The sequence below is a fragment of the Perognathus longimembris genome, chromosome 2, assembly GCF_023159225.1.
Source record: "Perognathus longimembris pacificus isolate PPM17 chromosome 2, ASM2315922v1, whole genome shotgun sequence".
Lineage (NCBI taxonomy): Eukaryota > Metazoa > Chordata > Mammalia > Rodentia > Heteromyidae > Perognathus > Perognathus longimembris.
The window spans coordinates 78,558,038-78,571,965 of NC_063162.1; the positions used below are offsets into that span (position 1 = coordinate 78,558,038).

Below are 13,928 nucleotides of genomic sequence, written 5' to 3' on the forward strand. Positions count from 1 at the left end.
ACTCAAAGAAAAAAAAAAGCATTTGGCATTTTTTTGTAGAATTTTTTTATTTTTTGTTTTTTTTTTTCGTGTGTGTGTGTATGTGTGTGTGTGTGTGTGTGTATGTGTGTGTGTTTCCTTCTCAATTTAGTCCAGGTTGCTACATGGAGTTTCATTTAGAAAAGAAAAATCACAGGCAGACATTACAAAGGCTCCAAAACAACCCTGAGCTGTCCCCTTTACATTCATGTCAATTAAATACAAAAATAAAAGTCAAATTGTCCTTCAGTGCCTGGGGTAGGGGGCTAGACGCCCACCAGCCCAGGGACATTGCTATCTCAGATGGAATTCGCAAAGGCGGGCAAGCCAGGGCCTTGCAGCCATGCTGGCTGCAACAGAGCGAGTGTCCCGCCCGGATGGGGCAGAGCCTCTAGTAACTCACTTCGGCTGAGAAAGTACAAAAAGACTACGTCAAACCAGCTACATACAAAATCGTGAAATCAATCAAGCCTTTATTCTCTGCTTAAATAAAACGCATACGTATAAATATGAAATACTGCGCATCCTAACTGTTCTACAAAGAGCCATAAGAGGGATGATACACTGCTGGACTGGTCTACTTAAACAGAAAAAAAAAAGAAATCTTAAAATTGCTTGTGTTTTTTTTCTTTCTTTTTTCTTTTTTTCTTTTTTTTTTTTTTAAATTTTAAAGGTTTTTTGTTTGTTTTTACTTCAGACCAGCCAAGAGGAAAAGGGACAATGTTGGACGTGAAGATCAGCGGGAACATGCAGCTAGGCATGAACTTGAGAATGACCTCACTGTCAATCATTTGAATGGTTAACTGCGAGAAGAAAAAAAACAAAAAAACAGTTCATATGATTTGAGAACATGTTTTACTCAAAACACAAAAACCAAAAGAAAATTCTTCATTTGTGTAAGGAGGCATTTCATGGAAACCGGAGTGTGGCTTTTAAACTGAAACACAGTGTTTCTATGCTGCAGACTGGCTAGCATCAAATCTGCCTTAGTGACGCTGGTCACACGGCTACCCTCCACTCCAGGGGCCTAAGACAGGACCTAGGAAATGCGGTTCCTTAGGGAGCACTTCAGTGGACTGGATTCAGGGAATCCAGGGGTGAGCACAATAAGTGCAGGGGACAGCCGTGGGGGCTGTTGGAAATGGAAAGCTTTCTGCTCACCACGGCTGCATCTAATGCTTGACACACAAGCGCTGCCTGTGTTTCTGGGCTCAAGTGGAAGGAAATGGTCACCTCACACCTGACAATTCAATGAAGGAAACATGGCAAAGGGTCCATTGTGGGACTCAGGGGGGACCCAGTGATAGCTCAAGCCACTGTTTGATTCAACTCCCAGGATGGGAGGCAAGTATCACGTTATTCAAAATTGGTGCCTACAGCACGGGCGCTACCACTCAGCAGAGAAGCGCCGCTGGACACCTGCATCTGCTGGCTTAGGGGGGTTTCCAGCAGGGCACGGAGGTCATGAAGCAAAGACCTTTAAAGGTCATGCCCGTGCCTGCAGTGTTCCCAGTCTTTATCACCATGGAAACCATGGGGACACAAAGCCACGCAGGAGCCATTTTCTTTGAAGATCCTCTAATCCCCGGAGGGAGATCAGTCAGGAAATGACTCAGGCCACTGCAGAGGCTAAGGCAGTGGTCATTCTAGACCAGCGTGTGGTTAGACAACACGAGGCTGAGGATGCCCCGGGCAGACTAGCTGGGATTCACCGTCAGCCGACGGAGAGTGCCAGTGTCTCAAGAAGGCTGGCATGGGCCAGTTTAGCAGTGAGGTCATTCAGCCATGTTTTTTTTTTTGTGTGTGTGTATGTGTGTGTGTGTGTATGTGTGTATGTGTTTGGGGGGAGGGTGGGGGGAAGTAGGCTTTTCTAAGTAATAGTCTCCCGCACTAGACAAGGGAATAACAAAGGGACCAGACACTTGCACTAGAGCAATGACTGACAGAGAGTGGGAGTCTGACTGAGTCCACAAAATGTGATGCCGACCACAGTTGACACTTGTTTTTTGTTGTTGTTTTTTGAAAAAGAAGAAGAAGAAAAAGCTTTTCAAGTATACTGGGAAGGGTTGGGGGTGGTCTATAATTTGGGAGCCAAATCCACACTGTGGCAACCTCAGTGGGTGCTAGTTGTCCTATGGAACCCTTTGTGGAGACTCATTTTCAGTCTGAAATCTGCCAATACAAAACACATTTTGTTTGTTTGTTTTCTCTCATTGGACTCAAAAAAGCCACATCCCCTCCTACCACAGGGTGAATACAATATTGACAACGAAGAAGGAGTGCAAAAAGTGATCAATACAAAAAAAGTAAACATATCGGTTTTAATTGTCAAGATTATCCCAGGGCAAGAGTTCATTTCCAATCACTTCTATCTGGTTCTCATTTCTAAGTGGCCCAGCCAAGATGGTCATTCCAGTTGATTCTCACACTTGCGCTGGATCTGTCGTCCCTCCCCCCCCCCCCCCCCCCCCCCCCCCGTGTGGCTGGCGCAGAGGGAGGCAATGCTGTTGCATCCGCAACAGCAAAGCATCTCAAAGTCCAACAAACTAATCAATCTTGGTGGGTTGGCATTGAACAAACCCACAGCATTCTGAATCTTAGGGTGTGAAATAGATGTGTATTCTCAATTCTCACGCAGACCTCTTCCTCTTCATTCCAGTGTTCTCTCTCCTCCTTTCTCCATCGAGAGGACGTTTGGGAGGTCATAAGGCCACTCGGATGCAGTGGTGCTTCAGCTTGCACGGCAGCACCCCCTTGTTGAGCTGGTAAAAATCAACCAGCTGGATCAGATCGGAAAACTTGGTGTTGCCGTCATCCAGGGTGAAGAAGGTCTGCCCATCATCCTCGCACTGGAGTGAGAGACACAAAGAAACACTTCCCGAGTTAGAAGACATCATGGGAAGCAACCTGGGGCCTCTGGTCAGCAGCAGTTTGGTCTGCTTGTTCATGGTTCGGTTCCTGAGGGGTATCTATATATCCATCTATCTTACACACACACACACACACACACACACACACACACACACACACACACAACTAAACTTTCCCTGGGGGGAAGGGACACCAGGCTCCTCTGTATTCTTTGGTGGACTTAGGAAAGGGCTGTCAGAGTCTTGTTGTTCACTAAGCTCAGGAGGGAACAACACAACAGCCAATGATACATCAACACATAAGGGTTGTATCCTCTGCTACAATATGGGCAATCTCCCCTGAAACCCTGATGTTCAATTTGCTCCTTTAGGAGGCAGCTCTGTAGTCACTGAAGGGTTAATAAAATCATGTGCATAAAGCAACTTTTCCAGATCTTGGGGCTTTTTAGTGGCTGGTTTTTATTAAAGCAGAGGAACTGTGCCTGGTGTCCAGGGAAGACATATATTCCTAACATGTATTTCAACTCGGTGAGTTTAAGTCACCGGGAAAGTCTTATCTCCCTGTTTCCTCAGGCGAGGGAGAGGTGCAGAGGTGTGTGTGTGTGGGGGGGGGTGCTCCGTAGCTTCATTGCTAGGGAAGTACTGTCCCACATTCAAAGAATAAACCCCCACACAGATTCTTACCTGTGAGTGGGAAACTGCTTGCTATCTGATCATCTGTTACATCTTGTTACTTTACAACTTGAAGATCACATTAGGGATGAGATCAGAAAGCCCCAAGCCCCAGTGGGGATTGGTGTGAAAGTATCAGTACTTACAGGCAGGATCTGGAAATTTTTAATTTTCTGGTGATGACACAGTGTGAGGACAAATGCCTTTGGATTACTCTGGCTGTCACGGAGGAGAAAAAGCCTGGGGGAGGGAAAACCAGAAATTGGTTGTTAGGACTCTAAAAAACAATCCCAAAGTCATTATGCACATGTGCACACATGCACACCTTCCAGCCCTGCAGCACAAGATGGACACAAAGCACGGTAAGTGGCACCCGAGAGCACTTTGTGGCAAGAGCACCGGACACCAGTTGATATTCTGAGATATTATTCTCCACTGAAAGGAACTAGGGACCTCTGGGGTCGTGGCTGGACCCCTGGGTCCAGGGCTGAGGCAGGGAATGAAAGGAGAAAATGAAGCTGGAACTTTTGTGCCAGAAAGTTAGATAGTGCAGAGAGCCTAACAGACATATTGAAACAACCCAGCAAGAAGGACGGCTCCGCTGGAGCATCAAGACAAATGGTAGAAGCAATGGCACATAACTCATAAGGTAGAACAGGAATATGCACTGGTATCAGAAATAAAGGAGCAATTAAATTCTCCACAGAGGAGAAGGCTGGTGACATTAAATCAGAGTGTCAGATCAGAAGATAGCCACTTGACAATCATCACAGTAACCATTGATTAGGACTTTCCTTGGATACTAAAACCAGCAGACCATCATTTCTTTCTGTTTTTTTTTAAACAAAAAGAAAAGCATTACAGTATAGAAAACAGGTTGAGACTGTATTTAGTACATATCCACCTTTCTACTACGAGGAATGGGTCAAAATAGCACTCAGGTGCTTTTCTACAGGCTGTGCCGAAGATGCCCCAATACCCCTATCGACATCCCTGCCACTCCTGCCCTCAGTGCATAAGCCACTCGCCCTGAGAACACAGCCCCACATAAGCCCAAGCACTCTCTCTAAGCACTGGGTCCTGCATAACATACTGTGACCATGTTGGGATAGGAGACTGTATCTTTTGCTATAAAGCATGGGACTAAGGGCTCTGGCAAAATCTGAATGAGTGTATGGAGGAGCTCTGACTACAGTTCTAGTGCTCACTTCTTTTTTTTATAATGCTACTGTGGTTATGCTAATGCCAAAGAAGAACTGGTTTGTGGAATCGTTATGTTGTCATCACTGGAAAAAAGGTGGCACCAAGTTATAACTTCTTTTCAAATGACTTGACAAATCATAGAGGAGAGATGACAGAGTGAATATGCTGGGATATCCTGGGCAAAAGTGAATGCAGGAATTCTTCCCTGTCATTTGCGCAACTTTTCTGCAACCTCAAAGCAATTATAAAAACTAAGATACAGAATAGCATAAATAATGTGTAATTATTTGCTACAAACAAATCTGTGCAGCTGATAAGATAGAAATCAGCACAGGAGAGACAAAATCTCTTAAGCATATCTTAAAGTAATAAGAAACCCAAATACCAACATCAGCTACATCACCAGTTTTCAGACTGTCATATTAATAATGGGAAGCAGTTAACTCTCCATTTTGATTTTTGAAGGGGCTCTACCACAAAGTTTTCCAACTACATATGCCCGGTTGCCTAGCATTTTGCCACTACTCCATTTGGGAAATGCCAACCATAACAGAACTGAATGGTTGGGCTAGAGAGGCAGTGTTAAGAACTGTGGACAGAAAATAACTGTCTCTTGACATGTTATTTCCACTCTCTGTTTCAAAGTTATTCTGTTGTGACTTTTGAACTTGATTTGCCTTCATTTATCTCTCATGGAGACCAGTAGGGATTAGAAATGGGTTATCTGATTCACCTTGCTTTGCAGATGCATTTTCTTCTTCCCTACTCTCAGAAGCCCAGCTTTTTCTGGACACAGTTTCTCCTCACCCCCTCCTCCCTGAGCCTCAGACAGGCTGGATCCTGGGGCGCTCCTGAGGTGGGGCCAGAGCACCTCACTAAGCCTCCTGTGGGGCCTGTGCTTCTCTGGCAGTATGATGTCATCCGGCAAGAGGCCCACTCAGCCTCCTTAATGAATTCCAGACAGGAGTTAGCAGTGATATCCCTGGAACATTTTAAGGCACACTTCTCCTGGGGTTCAGAGCTGCACCAAAGTGTGGGAAAACAAATTCACTTCTAAGCTAAAAAATATCTCAGAAAAGGAAATTTCAAATGTTAAAATTTTTCTTGGGCAGGCTAGAGACTATAGAGGAGAAATATCCTTTTCCATCATTAGGAAAGGCACCATTCCAAAAGAGAGCATTCCATGACACAGGTGGCATCTCAAGAAGAGAGTTCTGGGATAATTTTAGTTACATAGAAAACAAAACAAAATCAGACCCAACTGAAATGCATCTGCAGTTGAAATACCAAAACAAAAGCACAAACAAGGAAGAAAAGGTGGAAGGAAGGAAGGGAAAGAAGGAGGGATGAAAGAAAAAGAAAGGGAAGAAAAGAGAAAAAAGAAGGAAAGAAGGGAGAGTGGAAGGGAAGGGAGGAGGGAGAGAAACAATACAAGTGATAGAGATGAACAAATTCCTTTATGATTCAGGAATAGAAAAACAAAAGCATTTGTAACTTGAAAAATTAAATTAGATAGTTCAGAAGTACAAAAAGAAAAAGATATCCAAACAGTCCTTATGCACAGGGGAAGAACCCCAGCCTGCTTCATGAGAGACAAGGGTAAATTACCGCCCGACTGGCTGCCTGCAGTTCTGGATGGATGGCCACATGGCAGGCACCCCACAGAGGGAATCAGGAATTACTTCATAATATTCCATGAGGCTTCTGCTTTCCACCTGGCATACCCACTTCTAAGGACACCAGTGAAATTAGGAAACAATGAAGCACCGGTGTCCCAACCAGAGGGAGGGCTGTATGGAAAGAACAATGCCCCACTGACATGTAAGAGGGCCTGGGAGTGGGAGAGAACCAGGGAAGATGAACACGAGCTGCTTTGTTTAGAAAGCAAGACAGAAACATCGGGAGAATGAACATAATAATAAAAACAGTGACCTGCTACTTTATAGTTTTGACTTTAGTAAGGAGTTTCATTTTTTGAAGCTATCAAAAATAATATCAATCTACTCGCAAACAACAGACTTCAACAAGAACAAAGCTGACTGCCTTGCAGTTGGGCAGAAGAAACCACAGGGAAGAAATACATTCTATGACTTTAGCATGGAAGTTTAGTGTAATTTGCCAAGACCCTTCTAAGATTCATTGTAAAGACTGCAATGAAATCCTAATTCAAGAGTCTGTCAAATGAATCAGTGTGTGTGTGTGTGTGTGTGTGTGTGTGCGTGTGTGTAACTGACTGCCATTGGTAACCAACAAACCAATATTTTTAGAGTAAAAGGGGAAAATAACAAAACAGATTAAAATCTGCATGCTCAATTTGGACTGGCAGTATCAATGTGAACTCACCTAATTTTTCCTTTGGTTTTAAAAAGCTCAGAGCTAGAGGTGTGTTATGCCTAACACACATAAAGCCATTTCCACTGAAAAGACCTAATAATTGTGGCCTGTGGGTATGATAACTCAGCTAGAAAGAGTCAGGGTTAAAAGGACTGTGACATTTGACTCTAGTGCATTTGGTGACACCTGAAATCACCTTCCAGTAGTCAACTTAGGGCAAAATGACCATCAAGAAGTTTGACTGACAAAACCATTTGGTGTAAACAACTGTACAACTCATAGGGGGGAGAGGGAAAAGGGGAGGAGGGATGGGGTGAAATGAGGAGGCAACAAGTTGGATAAGAAATGTACTCACTGCCTTACATATGAAATTGTAACCCCCCTGTACTTCACTTTGACAATAAAATTTTAAAAATGAAGTTTGACTGAAAATATAACACTACACAAAGATGTAAGATCAGCCTGCCTACTGATTAAGAACAAACACAGGACTGGGGCACGGCTCAAGTGGTAGAGGGCTTGCCCGGAAAGGATCAAATGCAGTGCAAAAAGACTGCTCGTGCACCGGGAACCGGCCTCTCCGGCTGGTCCTGGGGGCCCTGTGACAGTTACTTTCTGTAAACATGAACCTAATTACCTAGCCAAGCTAGGTGAATGCCACAAGTGTCCACAACATACATGATGAAGCCAACCACTGTCCAGCCTGATTGTGCTGGCCCAAGAGAGAAGGGCCATTCAACCAGTTACAACTGTGAAAACCAACACCTCTTTGTGGTTCTAAGTTAACTGTTAAAGTGCATAAATAAAAAACACATAGGCAAAATAACTTTGTTTAGCTGGAGGCTGGTGGCTCATGCCTATTATCCTAGTTACTTAGGAGGCTGAGATCTGAGGATCATGGTTTGAAGCCAGGCTGGGCAAGAAAGTCTGTGAAATTTATCTCTAATTAAGTGCCAAAAAGCTGGAAGCAGAGCTGTGGCTCAAGTGGTAGAGTGCTAGCCGTGAGCAAAAAAGCTCAGGGACAACAGTGCCCCAGCTCTGAGTTCAAGCACCAGGACCTACATTAAAAAAAATAATAACGTAAAATGAATAGAACAACTTTTTTACTTGACTTGTGTTAAACTTCTAAGAGGAAGAAGGTAATTCTATTCAACCTGGGCAGATGTGGGTTAGAATCCTTTGTCTCTTAATATCTGGGCAATCCACAAACAACCCTACACTTCTTGTTAAAATGAGGATGAAGCTCGGGACATGGCTCAAGTGAAGAGTACTCTATCTAGCAATTGTGAAGTAGTCCTGTGTCCAAATTCCAGCACAATCTTACAAACAACTAAATATCCACTGCCTGCCAATCTGGGCTATCTGAGGAACAGAGAGAATGTACTCCAAGCATAGTGAAACTATGACTAACAGTGGTTCTTAGCAACTGAGGCTTCTTACCCATCCACAAGGCCTTGCTGCTTGATGATCCTGTGAGATTCCTCCCTGGAGATGCGGCCATGAAACCAGTGCTGGGTCCTGTGAATCACTGCGGGAAGAGGAGAGGGGAGGACATAGTACCCAGTCCTTTCCCGCACTGGTGGCTTCACAGTACCCTGTGGTCTGAGGCTCAGGAAGGAGAGGCAAGGGGAGGACACAGCATAATACCATGACATAGTCACCAGCTGTACTGATGGCCCTGTGGTGCACTCCTGTCTGGAGACCACTGGGGATGGTAGAGGGCTGGAGCTGTAGGGCAGGAAGGGGCAGCCTGGCATGTTACCTGCATTAATGGAGGTAGGGTGCAGGGGGCTTTGGCTTCCCAGCATATTCATCCTCATGCTTCTCTTCTGCAGGAGAAATGCCCATGTTAGTATCAAGACGATCCTTAATCCACTCAACACCCCCATCTGACCACTGAGGATGGAAAACTTGTGAGCAACAGTGCTCAAACAAAATCAAAAGCATTCTGGGTTTATTTCTAGACCACCCCTCCCCCAAGAACTGGCAGCTATGTTTCTTACCCAGAAGGTATAAAATGAGATTCCTGAAAAAAAATCTTTTAGCAGAAAAGCTCTGCCATTAAACTCGGTTTGAGAATTTGTGTGCCTTGCATGGGTGCTTTCTTGTGTTCCTCACACTCTGAGGTGAGCTTCAGTCAGAGGTGAGCCAAGTCAGACTCCTGCTTTATGCATGGCCTTTGTGGCTCAAAGAAAACTTTCAAGATGGGTGACATACTCTTCCCTCCTGGAGATTCAGGACTTGAGCTTTGGGGGTAAAAAGAACTCTATACCTTGGGCCTAGAGCCCCAGTGTGAATGCCTGCCGACTTCATTCAAGCCTGACTCTGTGTTCTTCATGGTCAGGCACTGACGATTCATCAATAGGAACAGTTTTTTTCCCATGAACCAAAGAGGACAGAGTGTTCTACTCCTTTCTAGTCCCTTCCCTGGGAGTCACCCAACAGGGAGGCAGGCTGGGACTGGAAGCATGGAGGGCCCACAAGGGCCAGTTGTGTCCTATAGTTCCTCCTGCACCCCTCCATACTCACAGAGCCACTCTTCTGGGAGAAGACCCAGGTAGGGGGAACCAGCCATGAGGGAGCAGGCTTGTCTTGGAAGAAGGAGGGCTAGGGACTTACCCTCCAGGCATGGCCCTCTTCCAGGGCAGCACTCTGGGCTTCAGCTGGATTATCTATCACTCTTCCTGTTTGCCCAGAAAAATCCATTGCCACGAGAGAGTTCTCAGACACACTGCGCTGTAAAGAGAAGACCACAAGTTTTTAAGATGCAGGAAATCAGCCACGGCAGCACACAGAGGAATCCTGGCAGGAAATGATCCTAAAGACGCAGGGGAAGGGGCCCCCCTCCTTCCCTGCCTCAGGTTGAAAATTCATTGGTCAGTAAGGCACTACCCTTAAAATGGCTGTGGGTTTTGAAAAAAAATAAAAAGAAGCATTCCTCTCTTCTCATAGGCTTCAAAGGCTGCTGGTGAGGTCACCTGGAGCCAATAGGATTTGGGCTCTGTGGTCCTTCATGGGCTTCCTAACCTCTGCTAAAGCATATCCCACAAATGGAAACAGCAAGGGTGAGCCTTGTCCTGACTTGCTCACTATGTCCCCATGGCAGACCCCTGAAATGTATTATACCAATATAGTTTATTATTTATTTGTTCAGGTAACAAACAGCAGGCTTTTTCTGGGGCACCTCCTGTTTCCTAGGCACAGGCACTGAGAGATCTTTAAGATCAGGTTTTGATCTTTGTGGAGCACACATTGAGAGGTAGGGTGATCACCCTACCTTCCCACCAAGGAATGGCTTCAGTGTGAACAGGCAGCCACACCAATGGCTTAGGAGGAACAAAAGCCAAAGGCCAGAAAGGCAGCTTCTGCAGAGCTAGAAGCTGCTGTCCACATTTCTGACCATGCAAAGACAGCCATCTGTCGAAATAATCCTGTGTGGAGATGCAGGAATGGGGCTATGCAGGCACAAACGGAATGTCCTGGGAAATGGAACGCCTGAGACTCACTGGCTCCCCTGGAATGTGCACACACTGTTTGAAGTCCCTCTTGGCCTCCCTGTGTGAAACGAGATGTCCACAACATATGGCGAGGCAGCAGCTGAAGAGGCACTTGACCGAGGAAGGCCAAGGCTCTACTTACCACAGGCGTGGAGAAAGGAGACAGCAAGGCTTTCCTCTGCTGAGGGATGCGGTAATTCTGGTAGAGGAGCATTCCATACTGCAGGGGAAAGGCAGAGTCAATGCCAGAGCCCCTGTGAGGCCCCGAGAGGCCCCACCTCGCAGCCACAGCCCTGACTGGAAACAGCAGGGCTAAATACAGAACTGCGAAAAATTCCCTGCTGATGGCCCCCAAGAACTGACCGCATTCAAGATCAGTACACGTCTGTCAGTTCTGCCTCACTGCCTCCTGTCACTTCAGGAGAGGGATGGCTGGACGGGGAGGGAAAGAAGGGGACAGTGACAGATAGAATAATGTTAAGCACAAGAACAATTAACCTCATTGAGTGCTGCCAGGGGCCAAGTACTGTCCTAAGTGGATTGCATTATTTCATTTAACACACGCCATTTCATGAGCTATGTGCTGTAACTACCACCATTTCACAGATAATGGAACTGAAACACAGAGATAAAGCTAGTAATCCAAGGTCACAGGAAAGTCAGGATTCAGATGTACACAGTCTGTTCCAAAGCCACGGTTCCCCCCAACCACCGGGCTTACTGCTCAGTCAGCTCAACAGTTGTGCTTTATTTGTCTTGGCAATAAGAATTAAAGGCTCTGCAAAGTAAGTCTCTCTCTCTCTTCCCCCCTCTCTGACTCACACACACACACTCTCTCTCTTTCTCTCGCAGTCCTGACCAACACTCCTAAATTCCTAACTCAAACCATCAACTTGGAATATTTTAAAAAAGAAAAAGAAAAAAAGAGATGGGAAAAAAAGCCAGGAAAAAAAAAAAAGCTGTTTCCAAATGGGGTACATTCCCCTCTTAACCTTCCTTCACAGAATGTGAAATTCCATTTCAGCTCTCAGTCTTATTTATTCCTAAAATATGAATATAGAGAACAGAGGGCAGAATTGTGACAGAGGTGTCACCACATGTGTGAAAGGAGAGGAGGGAGACCAAAAAAGTACCCCAAGCTGGTCAAAGGGAATCGGGATCGACCATAAGTAAATAAAATCTATCTATAGACTTAAGGAGTAGGATAAATAAATCTGATCCTAAATACACCATGGAAACACTGCTAAAAACAGAAATAAAGAGAAAATAACAAGAGCAACCTGAGGAAAACATATATTATTTTTTACAGAAACACTAGAACAGATTGCTGACATTTTTTATAAATGATATGACCAACCCAGAAGGCAACAGAATGGTAACATTACAGAAGAAAGTGACTGCTATAAACTTAAATAATGCAGTGAAATCAAAGTTGGAGAAATTTACCAGACTAAAAGAACCGCTAGGCCAAGTTCTAAATTCCATAAAGAAGAATGCAAGACTAGCACCATTGGCTCACAGGCCTGTAATCCTAGCTAGCTAATGAAGAGGCTGAGATCTGAGGATCACAGTTTGAAGCCAAGCCAAGCAGGAAGGTTTGTGAGACTCTTATCTCTAACCACCAAAAAGAAGTAGAGCTGTGGCTCCAGTGGTAGAGCCCTAGCTTTGAGTACAAAAGCTAGTGCTTAGGACCTTAGTTCAAGCCTCAGAACCAGCATCAGAGAGAGAGAGAGAGAGAGAGAGAGAGAGAGAGATTACCAAATTTAGGAAAAGTGTTAAGTATAAATAAATGGGGGATTAAAAATAAAAATTGAACATATAAAACAATGTATCTTAAGGAGTTCATGTATTGTAATTAGTACTTATAGCAACAACAACTGAAAATGGGAATGGGGAAATGGAGCCTTCATATTAGACTTAATATAAAAAGGAATTAAACTATATGAGAATTTAATGAGTGAAAGATGCAAATTGTGATGTCTAGGTTAAATATTAGAAAATAGTAAATGGATATATATAAGAAATGACCTGAGAGAGCAAATAGAAATAAAAATACCTGATGAATCCAATCAAGATGAAAAGGAATATAAGGGGAGCATGGAAAAAAATTGGAAAAAAACATTTAGCAAATGCAGATTCAAACACAGGACTGGGGGTATGGCCAAGTGCTGGCTAAGCAAGCATGAGACCTGGAGTTCAACCCTCAGTGCTGTTACAAAAAAAGAAAAAAAAAGATTCAAATACAAAGCTTAAATACTAACCATCACTAAAATTTTACAATGAAATCATAGTAAATGTACCAATACAAAGATAAAAGTATTTATAGCTAATTTATGCTTCTAAGTGATACTCCTTAAAAGTAAGAACTCAGACAAATAGAAAAAGCTGGTAAAAGAAAAACTAGGAAATGCTAATCAAAACACAACTGAATGCTGGGTGATGATGGCTCATGCTCACGGTCCTAGCTACTCAGGAAACTGAGTTTGAAGGGAGTTTGAAGACAGCTAGAGAAGTGAAGTCTGAGATACTCCACCGCTAATTAATCAGAAAATTGACAGAATGGAGGTATGGCTCCAAGTGGTCGAGAACCAAAGGAGAACAAGCAAGCCCAGAGAGACTGTGAGACTCTGAGTTCAAACCCCTACTCTGGCAACAAAGAAGACAAAACCAACCAGAACCAAAACTGAAGCGGCTATGCTCTATTAGACAAATTACATCTTAAGGCAAGAAACTACTAGAGCATGTGAAGCACCTATCCCAATGACACTTCAAGATGTACCCTGAAAATCTGGTAACTGCAGGACAGAAGAGACCAGTAAAGCAGTTGGGACACTGGCATTATGTTTAGACATGGACCTGCAGCCTCCTTGGGCTCTCAGGGAAGGGGAAAAGCATTTAAAAGAAAATCTCAACCAAAAGGTGAGTGTGGTAGAGGTGAGATGCTTTCTGTTTGCTCATCTTCTTTCTGTTATCCCAAGCTATGATGGTAAGCTAAGAATGAGAGGCTGAGGATGGGAAGATCAGAGTTCAAGGCCAGCTTAGGTAGTAAAGGCCTTGAAGAGAAGAGACTAGATGTAGTGGTGGGCATTTGTCATCCCAGCTATGGTGAGAAATGACACACAGGATTGTGGCCCAGGTGTGCACCCAAGTGTGCAATGAGCCTCTATTCTCAAAAATTATCACTGTAAGCCAGGCATTAGTGACTCATGCCTGTAATTCTAGCTACGTAGGAGGCAGAGATCTGAGGATCAAGGCTTAAAGCCAACCTGTGCAGATACTCAAAACTCTTACTTTTTATTAACCAGCAAAAGCTGAAAGTAGAGGGATGGCTCAA

General features: G+C 44.3%; 1 protein-coding gene across 1 annotated transcript in view; it reads right to left on the reverse strand.

Annotated features, from left to right (window-relative positions):
* Positions 1 to 699: 699 nt before the first annotated feature.
* The window catches only part of Grb10 (growth factor receptor bound protein 10), a 155,673-nt gene continuing 142,444 nt past the window's right edge, over positions 700 to 13,928 (reverse strand). Inside the window, exons 12-17 of the mRNA XM_048339576.1 lie at positions 10,737 to 10,814; positions 9,717 to 9,833; positions 8,860 to 8,926; positions 8,538 to 8,625; positions 3,707 to 3,800; positions 700 to 2,867 (exon numbers count right to left, since the gene is read on the reverse strand). Coding sequence (XP_048195533.1) covers positions 2,721 to 2,867; positions 3,707 to 3,800; positions 8,538 to 8,625; positions 8,860 to 8,926; positions 9,717 to 9,833; positions 10,737 to 10,814 — 591 coding nt within the window. The 3' untranslated portion in view covers positions 700 to 2,720. The remainder of the gene's footprint in view (positions 2,868 to 3,706; positions 3,801 to 8,537; positions 8,626 to 8,859; positions 8,927 to 9,716; positions 9,834 to 10,736; positions 10,815 to 13,928) is intronic.